Here is a 16,938-nt window from a genome sequence, read left to right as displayed (position 1 = left end):
TTTAACAACGCGCTCTCGCTGCGTTCCGTCGGCTCAGCGCGGGCTTCACTTTTCAACTGACGACAACGTTCCGACTCGCGAGTCGCGAGCGGTTTCAACTACACGTGTGGGAGCCCTGAGATGAGCAAAGAGCATAAGGGGCTGACCAAAAGTTTTCGGCACTTGCGTATTCGTTTCATGTGTGCTCTCTATAAAGATAAAGACACAAAGTTTAAGCAGATTGAGAAGAAACTGGACTTCAGAATAAGGAAAATAATTCATCTGTTCGCATGTTTAGGGGTATGCACCTAAGGCTGGAACGTTGAGCGTCAACAACATTATCTTTCGCTCTCGCGAGTCGCGACTCGCGAGATTAAAATGTGCTTTTGCTCATGATACAATTATAGAAGGTAGTCTCGTCGGAAAAAGCACAACCTCTATAATCATACCAATGAGTGCGAGTGAAAGAGTCTCAGCACAGCAGTGTGAGCGAGACGACAATGAAATGCGCATTAACCCTTAGACGATGATATCAATATTTACATATTTTGAAGCTGATATTAATGACTCCTTGACATATTTTTAAAATATAAATTGTTTATGAACAATATTAATAATATATATGAGAATTCTCTAATTCTCTAAATGTTTTAATTCTATCCGTGTCTACGGCATACATTGCAAAATGTCATTTTGCACAAGGGTTAATTGCAGAAAAAAATTCGTCCGCAGACAACCTCTTGCGTCAAAAAACGAATGCGTACTGACGAAAGCTTTTGCCGACGAGACTACCTTCTATAATTGTATCATGCTTTTGCTAGCATCCAACCAGCGTGACCATAAGTTTAATTTTAAAATATACTATTTTAATTCTTTTTATATCATCTACACATTTCTCAAAATCAAGTATTGATCAGCATTCAGAATTTGGCGCGCTTGTTTATCACATTTTAGTGTGGTGGTTTCAGTTTCATCTCACCTTAATAAGCATGTAACTGAAAAAATACTGAAATATATCGATCGTAGCAGATCGATAAGTCCACCTTCGAAATATATGTTACTATACAATTTCACAAGAGTCAGTCGCATTGGCCAGTTGTATAGTTATATTGCTGTTGAAGTAGTTTGTTAAATTAATACAAATTGAATATAGAAGACTGTGACTATACAAAAAAAAAAAATAAACAAGAAAATAATATTGGCTAATTTAAAATGAAGTATTTGGACAATTATATAAAAGATGATAATTACACGGATTTTGAGAACGTCATTACGAACGTGAAAGATGCCAGCGAATTAACAAATGTTTATGAAAAATTGCTATCAATGCCGCAACGTTCACGATTCCTAAAATTATGCTTAGAAAAGGGCTGTAATAAAAACTATGTAAGTACTTATCGCTTAATTTAATACAATGAAATACATAAATGATTACTTTTGATTGCCAGGGGGGGGAGACGGTCAAACAGCCCCTTATCTCTTACTACGAGACTCTTAACATATATGTATTTCTGATTAGTCATTGATTGTTTTGTTTTTATTGTATTATTTTTTGAATGATAACAAATCTATAAATAGTTTTTATATCCGCTACCCATAGGGTAGAAGGGTATTATAACTTTGTGCCGGCAGGAAATGTATGTAACAGGCAGAAGGAGGCATCTCCGACCCTATAAAGTATATATATTCTTGATCAGCGTCAACAGCCGAGACGATCTAGCCATGTCCGTCTGTCCGTCTGTGTGTCTGTCCGTCTGTGTGTCCGTCCGTCTGTCCGTATGAACACCTAGATCTCAGAGACTATAAGAGATAGAGCTATAATTTTTTTTCGACAGTATTTGTTATGTTTGCACGCAGATCAAGTTTGTTTCAAATTTTTGCCACGCCCACTTCCGCCCCCGCAAACCAAAAAAATCGAAAAACAAGCGTAAATTTAAAGCTAGAGCTGTGAATTTTGGTATATAGTATAATTACTATAGTAGTTATGATTCCTGAAAATTTGGTTGCGATCAGATAAAAATTGTGGAAGTTATTAAAGAAATACTTTTGTATGGGCAAAAACGCCTACTTACTAGGGATCTGAGTTGCTTTGGCCGACAATCTGGTACATTGTGCCGTCTATGGTATATTTTGAATGGTGTGCTGTATCGGTATACCAAACATACCATTTGGTATATTTTTAGTATTTTTTTTAGTATTTTCGGTATATTTTGAAAATAATACCACAATATTTTGCCCTTATTAAAAATGGGTAGCGGGTATCTCACAGTCGAGCACACTCGACTGTAACTTTCTTACTTGTTATGTATGTATATGTATTAATTTCTTTTTAAACTAAGAGCGATCTTATATACTGATCTGAAACATTTTTTTTTAGGTGAATTGTGATACTGGAAAAGCTGCCATAAACTATGCTGCCGAATCAATGCATTTCACTAATCTATTCCTGTTAATTTATTTTAATATGATGGGCAAGAAGGACAAATCTGTGAAAATAAATGTAGAAAATCTTAACGAAGTTTGCTCTCCAGCGGGTGAATCAATCCCTCTGCTAAATTTGCCCGAGGGAGAAGCTGTTAACTCTGCACATATAAAAGATATAGATTATAAATACCAAAACCAAACGGCACTCAACTATTTAGCCAGCCATTTACCTTCAGAGAATGCCGGTGAAGTTCGTGAGTGCATGGAACTCTTGCTTCGAAATGGCGCCGCAGTGAATGCAATGGATGATTCCGGGGAAGTACCGTTGAACTACGTGTTAAAGAACACTGAGTTGAGTCCAAATGATAAATACGAGCTAATTTACATGCTGCTTCAGCGATATACAACAGCGGATTTAATTGCCAAAGAGGCGTGGAACTATTTGGAAACTAACCATATGAAAAAGCATTCAGAACTTAATAGAGACAATCTTGAAGAGATGATATCTAAACGAAAGAATCTTGAAGATATGATATCTAAGCGAAAGAATCCACAAATAGGTAAAGGCCTCTATTTGAAACGACGACTATCGGATGTTTATAGTAGAAGCAATTCACCGCAAGGTAACTATATAAAAAATCTATTGGAAAGATATGCCAATCGAGGCGACGTAAATGCCATGAAGATGCTGCAACAAATATTGGGTACATTCTCAAGAAAGGACACTAATATTGATTTCCCTCTTATGTGTAAGTCTTATGGCAAAGAAATCCTTCAAGAGTTGCTAAATACACCCAATCTGCAAATCGATTATGTGGAACTCGCTAAGGACTTTATTGAAACGATGCCTTCAGAATTCGACAAAAAAGAAGAACACATAAAACATGTAGAACTATTGCAAATACTGCTAAAGAGAAGAGATGGCCTCGCTAGTGCTGCGGATGAAGAGGGACTTCCTCTATTAAGTTATGCAGCTTTGAAGCGCAACGAAGTGGCGGTCAGAGTGCTGTTACGTCATGGAGCATATATGGGCATGAGGAACGACTACAAAGGGCTGCCGATCAAGAACATCCGACCTGAGGTCATTGAAGAGCATTTGGACTACTGCATTCAAATGGATGCTGTCAAATCGAATGATAGCAATATAACCATGGACTTTACAAATATTTGCCATCCACCAAACGGACCCAATACAAATCCCACCCTACGTTACAATGATATGTCGACCATCGCTCATATCAAGAAATCGAGAAATCTACACCATTTACTTAATCATCCAATAGTGTCGACTATTCTGGTACACAAATGGCAAAAGTATTCCAAATTCTTTTACACTCATTTCGCCATATACTTAATTTTTATAATACTTCTAACCACACTTATTGTATCGGATTATCGTTCAATCTCATACGCCTGTTTGCCCTTCATCGTTTACCTCATTATTCACGAGGTGGTCCAGTATAAAATTTCACCTGTGCACTACTTCCGCGAACCTTTCGTCAATGGCCTGGATATCTTAGTTATCATCCTTTCAATAATTGTATGCTGTCCATGGTGCACATCTCGAAATTTCGAGACATTCGCAGTGCTAGCTTCATGTTTCAGGCTATTTTCTCACATGAGTTTGATGCCCATCGCGTGGATATCGAAACCTTTTCGTATGCTATTCATGGTTATCAACACTGTATTCAAATTAAGGATACTTATATTGGTGGTCTTTCTATTCGGATTATGCTTCTACATTCAAAACGGAAATGGAACGCAAGTGAAGTCAGCTAATAAAACGGAGTCTATAAGCTTCGACTTTGACACCTTCGCTTCGGCACTAATGAAATCAACGATAATGGCAAATGGAGAGTACGATGCTGGTAATATTAATATTACAAGTCTATGGCAATATCTTCTTTTATTTGGAACGCAAGTGAAGTCAGCTAATGAAACGGACTCTATAAGCTTCGATTTTGATACCTTCGCTTCGGCACTAATGAAATCAACTATAATGGCAACTGGAGAGTACGACGCTGGTAATATTAATATTACAAGTCTATGGCAATATCTTCTATTATTTGTGTTTGTCATCATCGTGGGAATTTCTTTATTTAATCTGCTCGTGGCGAAAGCATTGAACGACATTCAGGTTAGTTTGCAAATAATTTAATTATTTTTAGATCTCATATTACAACAATTTTGTTTTTACAGTTAATTCAGAATCAAGCGGAGATTTTTAGCGCCATAAATCGCATCAATGTTCTGAACACCTGTGAAGTCTTACTTTACGCACCGTTCTGGAATAAATTTGATCAGTATAAACTTTTCAAAAGGCCGTCCGATAATGCTTTAAGACAGATTACGATACGTCAATACAACTATCCTCCAAAAATATCGACTGTTTACTATAAGAATAGAAATAAGAGTAATATTGTTAATGAAGCTAATGCAGCCGATAGTGCAAAGAATAATAATTATTCACAAAACAACAAGACTGATCGTGTCTTACCAGATTCCTCGCTTGGCCATAAACCAGATATCGCTACAGCTAAAAAATGGATTTCCGATTTATACAAAACTAATGTCATTGACTATAAATCGATTAAGCGTGCAGTCGAAATTGCTAAGAAAAATTCGAGCAGGGATCCGCAAACTAGTCAAGAAATTGAGTAGCGACTGAATAATTGTAGAGAAGATTTCCAAAAAAAGAAATAGATGAGTTGCAAAGTGCGATGAAGCAACAATTGATCTACATGCAAATTAGTTAGCAGCAACAACAAACTGAGATTATCGAGCAATAATTTAAACGTTTTGAAACCATCTTACAAAGAATTTAATTTAAAAAACATATATAATTTGAATATCATTTGTTAATTCTGTTAATATATATAACCAATTTATCAAAAGTGTGTATTTAATTTAATCTACCATTTAAGCTCGTTGGATTCATCGATAAGAAACTTTCGTTATTATCAAGTATTCTTAAGAAATAAATCTGCCAAAACTTATACAAAAACGTATAAAAAAAAATGCAAAATTATTCTAATTAAATTTCTTGTTCTGACTCACGTGCATACACTGAAAGCAGTAGTTAATATTTTATAACTTAGCCTTGCTTTTCCTCCCATTGTAGTCACATGAGTGCCTTTTTTGTGCTCACTTGGATAAAAATCCAGTAACTGAAAAATACTGAAAAGTATACCATAGTTTAAAAACTATAATTGTGGCAGCAAAAAAAAAATCGATCTACAAAATATGCTACATTATTTCAAGTTGGTTGGTGTAGTTGGAACTTAACATAAATTAAATATATCTCTGTGAATCTAAAAAAAACACGAATCGAATATTGTATAAATCGAAATGAAGTCTTATATAGATGCGGACAATTACACAAATTTTGCGATAACTTCAAATAAAGTGGAAGTCGGTGCTTTAAAAAACATTTAAGAAAATTGTTGTCAACGCGAATCCTAAAACTATGCTTGGAAAATTATTGGCGTACCCAATATAAATAATGAAATAAATGTAACATAAAACATTAAGACAAATTATTATGTTGACTACAATTCACTCCAAGGCACACTCGAAATTTCTGAGAAACATTCAAGCAAGGAACAAGTCAATGAATAGAGCAACAGCTTTATAATTATAAAGAAGGTAATCAAATAAATTAGATAATCTACAAATTACTATGAACTATATAGAAACTCGGCAATTTCGTTATTTAATCTTCTAGTCGCGAAGGCCTTGAACGACATTCAGGTTAGTTTGCATATAATTACATTATATTTCTTTAATTATAAATCTCAAATCTTACAGTTCATTCAAAACCAAGCGGAAATATGTAGTGCCATATATCGCATCAATATACATAGTAAAAAACTTATGAAAAGCTGTCTATCGTAAAGTATTGGATTACATTAACTCGGCTTTGCAAGAAGCCGTCTCATAATTTGTTAAAGAATATAACGATGCGAAAATTTAATTATCCGCTAAAAATGACTTTTTTACTATACCAATATAAAAGATTGTAATAGTAATATTGAAGCTAATGCCACCGATAAAGGCACGACTGATCATTCTAATGAATTCGTTAGCCCAAAGAAACGGTTTTTCGGATTAATCAAAATGGATAATCACTTCGACTATAATTCGTTTAAACGTGTACTCCAAATTGCTGAGAAAAATTCGAAAGAGGAACAACAAACCAGTGAGGAAATAGAGCTTTATAGTTATATAATCGATTTTGGAATAAAATTAAATCAGTTGGAAATTGCGATGGGGAATCAAATGAACTCCATGCAAATTAGCTTACAGCAACAGCAGACTGAGACTATTAAGCGTATAGAAACTATATTACAGGAAATTCGGCACACAAAATAAAATAATCTCAAAAATATGAATCTGAATTTAACTGTTAATGTAACGAAGTTCTTTATCATATATGTTTAATAAACCATGTAAACTTAATAAAATCATATCAATCTTTTTTTGTTTAGGATAGTGTGTAGTTTTAAGAAATACATTTCTTCTCATGTACAAAAAAATAAGAAAATTTGTACTTTGCTGCAAATTTTGTCAAGCATTACATATGTATGTTTATGCATACTTATGCATAATTTTTAAAATTTGTTGAATTTGAAAAAAAAAAATTATATAAACCTTTGACAATCGAGATGCGGTTGGCAAAAATTCCTCCTGTGGCTGCGCTGCTCTGTGTGTGGATGTTTTTTTTAACACAAATTGGGATTAATTTTTATTTTCGCGGCACATTTGGTTTTCTATATAATCGTACGGCTATCGTACGGCAACTCATCTCTAGCCATCGAATCGTTATTTCAGTTTCATCTCACCTCCATAAGCGTGTAACTGAAAAAATACTGAAATATATCGATCGTAGCAGATCGATAAATCCATCTGCTAAATATACTATACCATTTCACAAGAGTCAGTCACTTCGGTCAGTTGTATAGTTAATTTGCTGTTCAAGTAGTTTGTTAAATTAATATAAATTGAATATACAAAAAAATAATATTGGCTAATTTAAAATGGAGAATTATATAGAAGTTGGCAATTACACGGATTTTGAGAACGCCATTACGAACGTGAAAGATGCCAGCGAATTAACAAATGTTTATGAAAAATTGCTATCAATGCCGCAACGTTCACGATTCCTAAAATTATGTTTAGAAAAAGGCTGTAATAAAAACTATGTAAGTACTTATGCCGAATTTAATACAATGAATGAATTAAAAATGTACTTATCTTTTACCACGAGAGTCTTAACATATATGTAGATTAGTCATTGATAATTTTGATTTTATTGTATTTTAATTGGTAATAAATCCATAAATAGTTTTTATGTATGTATATGTATTAATTTCTTTTTGAACTAAAAGCAATTTTATATACTGATCTGAAACATTTTTTTTTTTTTTAGGTGAATTGTGATACTGGAAAAGCTGCCATAAACTATGCTGCCGAATCATTGCATTTCACTAATCTATTCCTGTTAATTTATTTTGACACCAATACGATTACCCAAAATGTGCCCCAGCGGGGAAGCAATCAAAGAAACGTTCAATAAGAAGAAGAACACGGCAACTACCTCTCCCAAATCTATCTTAAAGACTGCAGATAAGATCGAGGGCAAGATGGACAAATCTGTGGTCATAAATATACCCGATATACCCAACTCTAAATATATAGAAGATATAGATCATAAATACAAAAACCAAACGGCACTCAACAATTTAGCCAGCCATTTAACTTCAGAAAATGCTGGTGAAGTTCGTGAGTGCATGGAACTCTTGCTTCGAAATGGCGCCGCAGTGAATGCAATGGATGATTCCGGGGAAGTACCGTTGAGCTACGTGTTAAAGAACACTGAGTTGAGTCCAAATGATAAATACGAGCTAATTTACATGCTGCTTCAGCGATATACAACAGCGGATTTAATTGCCAAAGAGGCATGGAACTATTTGGAAACTATCCATATGAAAAAGCATTCAGAACTTAATAGAGACAATCTTGAAGAGATGATATTTAAGCGAGAGAATCAACAAAAAGATAAAGAAGACCTCTATTTAAAACGACGACTATCGGATGTTTATAGAAGAAACAATTCACTGCAAGGTAACTATATAAAAAATCTATTGGAAAGATACGCCAATCGAGGCGACGTAAATGCCATGAAGATGCTGCAACAAATATTGGGTACATTCTCAAGAAAAGATATTGATATTGATTTCCCTCTTATGTGTAAGTCTTATGGCAAAAAAGTCATTCAAGAGCTGCTAAATACACCCAATCTGCAAATCGATTATGTGGAACTCGCTAAGGACTTTATTGAAACGATGCCTTCAGAATTCGACAAAGAAGAAGAACACATAAAACATGTAGAACTATTGCAAATACTGCTAAAGAGAAGAAATGGCCTCGCTAGTGCTGCGGATGAAGAGGGACTTCCTCTATTAAGTTATGCAGCTTTGAAGCGCAACGAAGTGGCGGTCAGAGTGCTGTTACGTCATGGAGCATATATGGGCATGAGGAACGACTACAAAGGGCTGCCGATCAAGAACATCCGACCTGAGGTCATTGAAGAGCATTTGGACTACTGCATTCAAATGGATGCTGTCAAATCGAATGATAGCAATATAACCATGGACTTTACAAATATTTGCCATCCACCAAACGGACCCAATACAAATCCCACCCTACGTTACAATGATATGTCGACCATCGCTCATATCAAGAAATCGAGAAATCTACACCATTTACTTAATCATCCAATAGTGTCGACTATTCTGGTACACAAATGGCAAAAGTATTCCAAATTCTTTTACACTCATTTCGCCATATACTTAATTTTTATAATACTTCTAACCACACTTATTGTATCGGATTATCGTTCAATCTCATACGCCTGTTTGCCCTTCATCGTTTACCTCATTATTCACGAGGTGGTCCAGTATAAAATTTCACCTGTGCACTACTTCCGCGAACCTTTCGTCAATGGCCTGGATATCTTAGTTATCATCCTTTCAATAATTGTATGCTGTCCATGGTGCACATCTCGAAATTTCGAGACATTCGCAGTGCTAGCTTCATGTTTCAGGCTATTTTCTCACATGAGTTTGATGCCCATCGCGTGGATATCGAAACCTTTTCGTATGCTATTCATGGTTATCAACACTGTATTCAAATTAAGGATACTTATATTGGTGGTCTTTCTATTCGGATTATGCTTCTACATTCAAAACGGAAATGGAACGCAAGTGAAGTCAGCTAATAAAACGGAGTCTATAAGCTTCGACTTTGACACCTTCGCTTCGGCACTAATGAAATCAACGATAATGGCAAATGGAGAGTACGATGCTGGTAATATTAATATTACAAGTCTATGGCAATATCTTCTTTTATTTGGAACGCAAGTGAAGTCAGCTAATGAAACGGACTCTATAAGCTTCGATTTTGATACCTTCGCTTCGGCACTAATGAAATCAACTATAATGGCAACTGGAGAGTACGACGCTGGTAATATTAATATTACAAGTCTATGGCAATATCTTCTATTATTTGTGTTTGTCATCATCGTGGGAATTTCTTTATTTAATCTGCTCGTGGCGAAAGCATTGAACGACATTCAGGTTAGTTTGCAAATAATTTAATTATTTTTAGATCTCATATTACAACAATTTTGTTTTTACAGTTAATTCAGAATCAAGCGGAGATTTTTAGCGCCATAAATCGCATCAATTTTCTGAACACCTGTGAAGTCTTACTTTACGCACCGTTCTGGAATAAATTTGATCAGTTTAAACTTTTCAAAAGGCCGTCCGATAATTCTTTAAGACAGATTACGATACGTCAATACAATTATCCTCTAAAAATATCGACTGTTTACTATAAGAATAGAAATAAGAGTGATATTGTTATTGAAGTTAATGCAGCCGATAGTGCAAAGAATAGTAATTGTTCACAAAACAACAATACTGATCGTGTCTTATCATCGTCTTCGGTTGGCCATAAAGTTGATATCACTACCCTTAAAAAATCGATTTTCGATTCATTTAAAACTAATGCCATTGACTATAAGTTGTTCAAACGTGCAGTCGAAATTGCTGAGAAAAATTCGAGCAAGGAACCGCAAACTAGTCAAGAAATTGAGTAGCGACTGAATAATTGTAGAGAAGACTTCAAAAAAAAAAAAGATGAGTTGCAAAGTGCGATGAAGCAACAATTGATCTTCATGCAAATTAGTTAGCAGCAACAACAAACTGAGATTATCGAGCAATAATTTAAGCGTTTTGAAACCATCTTACAAAGAATATAATCTCAAAAACATCATATAATTTTAATATCATTTCTAGTGTTGTTTCTATTAATTTGTATAACCAATTTATCAGAAATGAATATTTCGTTTTATCAAACATTAGATTCATCGATATAAAACTTTCGTAATTAATTGCCTAAAATAAATCTGTCAAGACTTATACAAAACGTATCTTAAAAATTAAAAAATTACTATAAATAAAATTCTTTTTGTGACTCATGATGATATATTAAAAGAAATAGTTAAATTTTTATAACATTGCCTTGCTTTTCTTCCCATTGTAGTGAGGTGAGTTCATTTTTTTCACCTCATTTCGATAAAAATCGCCTTACGGAAAAAATACTGAAAACTATAACCATGTCAGAAAAAAATCGACCTGAAAAATATACTACATTACCTCAAGTCGGTTGTTGCAGTTTGAAATTAATATAAATTAACCCTCTAGTGCCCAAATTTTCTTTCCAAAAAAAAATTATTTTTGGATTCAGTATTTATCAAAAGTGAATGTTTGTTTTAAAAAAAAATTTATTTTTGCTCGGATCGAGTTTTATATGACTATAACCTTGGACCGCCTAGAGGCGGCTTTGGGAAGCTAGGCCAACAAAAAATTAGGTAATAAATTCTTTTGTTCACATGTTTTATTATAAATGATATTAAGGTGAGCACCAAAAACAAATAAAATAACAATTAAAACTAAAGTCACTTAAATTCACAAAGCTTCAAATATTTATGTACAAAAAGTTCGTTTACTTATTTGTGATGAAAATCATAGAAACAGTCTTTTTTCTGGGAAAATCACAGGTTTATATTACATTTACTGCAGACAATTTGAGTTTCGGAAGTACAACCAGGAAGCTTACAAGCTTTTTTGTCAGCGCGTGATAAAAACATTGGAAAATGCTCGACGGCATCATAACGTACATTATTAATCGAAAGGAAAGTTTTCCTCCCTGTGCATTTATTTTGCTTTCCATCAACTTGTCGAGGGCGCCCGGGTCCTTTTGGCAGATTAGGAGTTTGTAGCATACAAAGCACATATGCGATCTCTGATCGAAAGTTTGGCAATTGGTATTTTGCGTTATTAGCATCTGGCTGGTTTATTCGGTGGAACAAAATGTAAGCGTTTACCATGGCCAAATCAAGCATATGCGTAAATAGTCGATTTGTATACTTGTTGCTCTTTACGGGAATTTTATATCGACCTATAAGTCCGTCCATTAAGTCGACACCGCCCATGTGGCTGTTGTATTTGTGGATAACATTTGGGCAATTTATGTCAACGTACTTTTTTTTTCGGATCGAACAAAACGTGAAACCTGACTTTTTGGATTCGTTTCATTCAGGAAAGGCTTTATGCCCGCGTAAGTCGAAGCAAGTCGGACTGCCTTATTGTCCTTCCAAATCGTCAAAGACAGTTCGACTCCTGATACAGATCCACAAAATTCTGTAGAATATCCACGCACTTGTTTTTTGAGGTCGCTGTCAGTTGGCAGCTTACAATTTGGAATGCGATTCGAGCGAATAGTTCCCAAAGAAAATATTCCCCGGGGACTTGAGATATACAAGAAGCAGCAACGAAGTATAATAATTGTCAAAGTAGATTATCTGATTTTTGAAATCCGGAACATTTCGAGACAATCGAACAACTACATTTGCTGCCGCACCAAGATCTGGTGAGCCTGTTTGAACAACGTTGTCACCTGCTCCACAATATATCTCGAAATTATAGCAAAAGCCAGAAGAATCACACAAATTGAAGAATTTCACTCCCCACTTGTGTGGTTTGTCTGGTAAGTATTGTCTAAGAAAGGTCTTCATCTTCGTTGCACACATTTGTTCATCCACAGATAAGCGTTGACGCATCGGAACTAATTGAAACTTGTCATTGAAATGATTCACGAGCGGCCGTATTTTGTATAAAGGATCGTGGTCGGCAGAATCCTTGGAGGGAGAACTGATAGCTTATTCACTTGTCGTCGTTCCATGTCTACTGAAGCAATTATTTGTACTTAAATATGTCATAGATTGTTTCCCTTTCAAACTTACCTCATACATTTTTTTTTCCCGAATTGTCCCAAGACCGCCTCTAGACGGGCTACTTTATAAATGCAATAAAAAGCTAACGAAAACTTATTTTTAGTGTGGGTTGCGTTTTTTGCGCCCTTGAGACTATCAGCAACACGGTACAATTTTTTTTCCAGCAGCAAACTATTCATAATATTTTAAAAAAATATTTACATTATGCACTTCTTACAAAATAATTACTTCGTCCGAGTTGCACAAATTTTCTACTTCAAATGAATACAGCAGCTTGCGCAAGCTCTAGTATGTATACCAAACGCAACCAACTTAATTTTTGGACTTCCCCGAATTAGAAGAAACGCAAAACCGATTCAAAAGGAATGAAAAGAATAAAATAACGGTACTTTTATCATTACCCGTCTAGAGGCGGTCTTGGGCACTAGAGGGTTAAATATATTCCTATGAATAAAAAAAACACGAATCGAATATTGAGTAAATCGAAATGGAGGCGGACAATTTCACAGACTTTGAAATTAAACATTAAATATTGTGGAAGTCGGCCTTAATAAACATTTACGAGAAATTGTTGTCGACTCGATTCCTAAAACTATGCTTAGAAAAGAGCTGCAGTAAAAACAACGTAAACAATTATTGGCGTACTCAAACGAAATAAATATATCATAAAACATAAAGAGTATTCAAAACGAATTATTATGTTGACCACAATTCACTCATAACTCATAATTCATAACGTACAGTCGAAATTTCTGAAAAACATTCAAGCAAGAAACAGCAAACTAGTCAAGAAATAGAGCAAAAACTTTATAATTATGAAGAAGATTTTCCAAATAATTTAGATCATCTACAAATTGCTATAAACTACTATATACAAATTATATCGCAGCAGCAGCTCAGCAGTATCTTATGAGAAATTAGTAAGCTAAAATAAAATAATCTCAAAAATCATGTATTTTCTTTTAAGATTTTAAATAATTTGAATCTAGATTAAAATATATATTTGCTTTACTAACCAGGTAAGCTTATTTAATTCACCGATATAAAACATTACTTATGTTTCTTGGCTCTCAAAAAATAAATCTATTCTTTTATAGAATGACTCCCTTAACAATTTATAGTAAAAATGATGAAAATATATAACAAATATATAAATAACAAATAAAAAAATAAATAAAACAGTATCATAGAATTCTCGTTAATTGTGATTGGCTGTGGCAATTAGTCAGAAGAAATAACTTTATATATGGATCAAATAATAAAAGCTTATCGTAAGTCAGATTGATTTTAATAATTATATATTATATATTTTTGATTGAGTTGAAGATGAGGGTGAAGCTGACTAGTATACTATAGGATTTCAAAAGAGTCTGACACATCGGTAAATTTCATTGTTATTTCGCTGTTGTGGATTTGGAAATAAATATCCTTAAATTAAATATTTTAGACTTCTAATATTAAAAAAAAATCACGAATCGAAAAATGGAGTCTTACATTGAGGCGGACAATTTCGCAGAGTTTGCGAAAGCCATTAAGAAAATGTCTATTCACGATTTAACACCAATTTTTGAGAACTTGTTATCAAGACCGCAACGAGCACAATTCTTAAAACTATGTTTACAAAAAGGATGTAATAGGAATTACGTAAGTACTCAAATATATACATCACTTATTTACCATACAATTATCTAAAAGAAAAAATAGTTATTTTTCTCAATATAAAAAATGATACGATTATTTAGTCTATGAAATGTTAGCGAACACCCGTTTATATTTAAAATAAACTTAAAAAAATGCAGATATAACTTTTGAAAATTAACCAACTATAGTGATTCTTCTTGCTTGGAAAGTATTTGTTTCCGTAAACAATATTTAATCAATCTTCAACATTTTTTTTTTTTATTATTTTTTTCGAACTGAGCGAGGAAGTTGTCAATATAATTTAGAAACCGAAGATTTGTCAGCTTTAGCTTTAAAGCATTAATATATATATGTACATATGTTACTATGCCAGCATCTTATCGGTTAAATTAATGATTCATTCTGATGTCTGATAATAATTTTGTACACTAATTTTAGGTGAATAATGAGACTGGAAAAGCTGCCATAAACTTGCTGCCGAATCTTTACATTTCAGTAATTTATATCTGTTAATTAATTTTGAGCAAGAAAAACACGACGTCAGTGCCAAGACTAATAAAAAAAAGAAAAATGAGAAAATGTCTACTGAAACAATCAAAAAGACATATAATAAAGAAGAGGAGACGGGAACCACAACTCTGTGACAATAAATGTAGAAAATAGTAATGTCGATCGCTTCTCAGCTGATGAAGTTGAGGAATCCATTGAATTATTGCCGCAGAAAAATGTATCCGAAACATCCAAGCGAAAAGCTGTTATAAAAGACATAGATCATAAATACGAAAACCAAACAGCACTCAACTTTTTAGCCAGCCATTTAACTTCAGAAAATGCTGGTGAAATTCGTGAGTGCATGGAACTCTTGCTTCTAAATGGCGCAGAAGTGAATGCAATGGATAATTCCGGGGAAGTACCGTTGAGCTACGTGAAGAAGAATACTGAGTTGACTCCAAATGATAAATTCGAGCTAATCTACAGACTGCTTCGGCGATATACAACAGCGGATTTAATTGCCAAAGAGGCGTGGAACTATTTGGAAACTGACCATATGGAAAAGCATACAGAACTTAAAAGAGACAATCTTGAAGAGATGATATCTAGGCGAAAGGATTCCAATTTCGATATTGACTTTATGCATAATATATTGGAAAGCTACGCGACGGGCGATAAAAACACCTTAAATGTGCTACGCCAAATATTGAGTTTACAATCAAAGGACTTTTATTATGAATTCCTTAAAAAGTCAAAGTCTTTTAAAGAAAAATATGTCTTAGAAACACCAAAACTACAAGTCGATTATGTAAAGTTAGCTAAGTGGCTCTGTTAACAATATCTTTGTTCGTAATGCATACAACGGGTACTGATATCTCAGTGATCTGTGGCTGCTTTATATGTTACATTTTAGTCATTCGTGATGTTGCACCACTTTGGCTGGATATCTCACTAGGCGTCTTGTCTTTCTTATACATTATTTTAAATGAACACAAGATTCAAATTCAGACATTTGTAATGCTATCAGCATGTCTCAAACTATTTTCATATATGATAGCAATGCCTGTAACTTGTATAGCAAAACCTTTTGGGATGCTCTTTGCGGTGATCAACACCGTAATTGAATCGGGAATACTAATTTTGGTGGTGGTAACATTTGGAGTATGTTTCCATAGAGAATTCGGAAATTCAACGGAGACAACGAATGCCACGGATACTTTAAGCTTGAATTTTGATGCCCTCAGTTCGGCATTCATGAAGTCATTTATAATGTGAACCGGGGAATACGATGCTAGCAGTGCTAATATTACAAGTTTATGGCAATATCTTCTATTATTTGTGTTTGTCATCATCGTGGGAATTTCGTTATTTAATCTTCTAGTCGCGAAGGCATTGAACGACATTCAGGTTAGTTTGCAAATAATTACATTAATTGTAGATCTCTTTAATTATAAATTTTAAATCTTACAGTTGATTCAAAACCAAGCGGAAATTTTTAGTGCCACATATCGCGTCAATATACTGCTAACCTATGAAAAACTGACTATCTATAAGAATTGGAATACATCAACTCGGCTTTCTTCCAGAGTCTCTCATAATTTGATAAATAAGATAACGATAACAAAATTTTGTTATCCGCTATTAATTAATATATACTATTGTAATAGTAATACTCGTATTGAAGCTAATGCCAACGATAAACTTACGACTTTTTTTGACGACGAAAATACTTTTCAATTCATTAGCCCGCAGAAAATGCGTTTCGGATTCAAAATGGATATTCTCTTTGACTATAATTCGTTCAAACGTGTAGTCGAAATTGCTGAGAAAAATTCGAACAAGGAACAAAAAACCAGTCTGGACATAGAGCTGAATAATGATAGAAAAGATTTTCGAAGAAAATTAAATCAGTTGGAAATTACGATGAAGGATCAAATGAACATGCAAATTAGCTTACAACAACAGCAGACTGAGGCTATAAAGCGTATAGAAACTATCTTACAGGAAATTCGATACACAAGATAAAATAATCTCAAAAACAT

The 16,938-nt window shown here is 34.0% G+C and overlaps 2 protein-coding genes across 2 annotated transcripts; both read left to right on the top strand.

The window, feature by feature from the left end:
- Positions 1 to 1,176: 1,176 nt before the first annotated feature.
- On the top strand, positions 1,177 to 6,297 carry LOC133848308 (transient receptor potential cation channel protein painless-like). Its single transcript, XM_062283810.1, has 3 exons — positions 1,177 to 1,365; positions 2,357 to 4,540; positions 6,211 to 6,297. Exons 1-3 carry the CDS (start codon positions 1,192 to 1,194, stop codon positions 6,295 to 6,297), a joined length of 2,445 nt encoding a protein of 814 aa, XP_062139794.1. The 5' UTR covers positions 1,177 to 1,191.
- Positions 6,298 to 7,327: 1,030 nt separating this feature from the next.
- Positions 7,328 to 10,786, top strand: LOC133850201 (transient receptor potential cation channel protein painless-like). Its single transcript, XM_062286233.1, has 3 exons — positions 7,328 to 7,604; positions 7,832 to 10,040; positions 10,103 to 10,786. Exons 2-3 carry the CDS (start codon positions 7,938 to 7,940, stop codon positions 10,562 to 10,564), a joined length of 2,565 nt encoding a protein of 854 aa, XP_062142217.1. The 5' UTR covers positions 7,328 to 7,604; positions 7,832 to 7,937; the 3' UTR covers positions 10,565 to 10,786.
- Positions 10,787 to 16,938: the final 6,152 nt, after the last annotated feature.

This window comes from Drosophila sulfurigaster, chromosome 2L (assembly GCF_023558435.1).
Source record: "Drosophila sulfurigaster albostrigata strain 15112-1811.04 chromosome 2L, ASM2355843v2, whole genome shotgun sequence".
Classification (NCBI taxonomy): domain Eukaryota; kingdom Metazoa; phylum Arthropoda; class Insecta; order Diptera; family Drosophilidae; genus Drosophila; species Drosophila sulfurigaster.
This window is presented reverse-complemented; position numbering and strand designations above follow the sequence as displayed.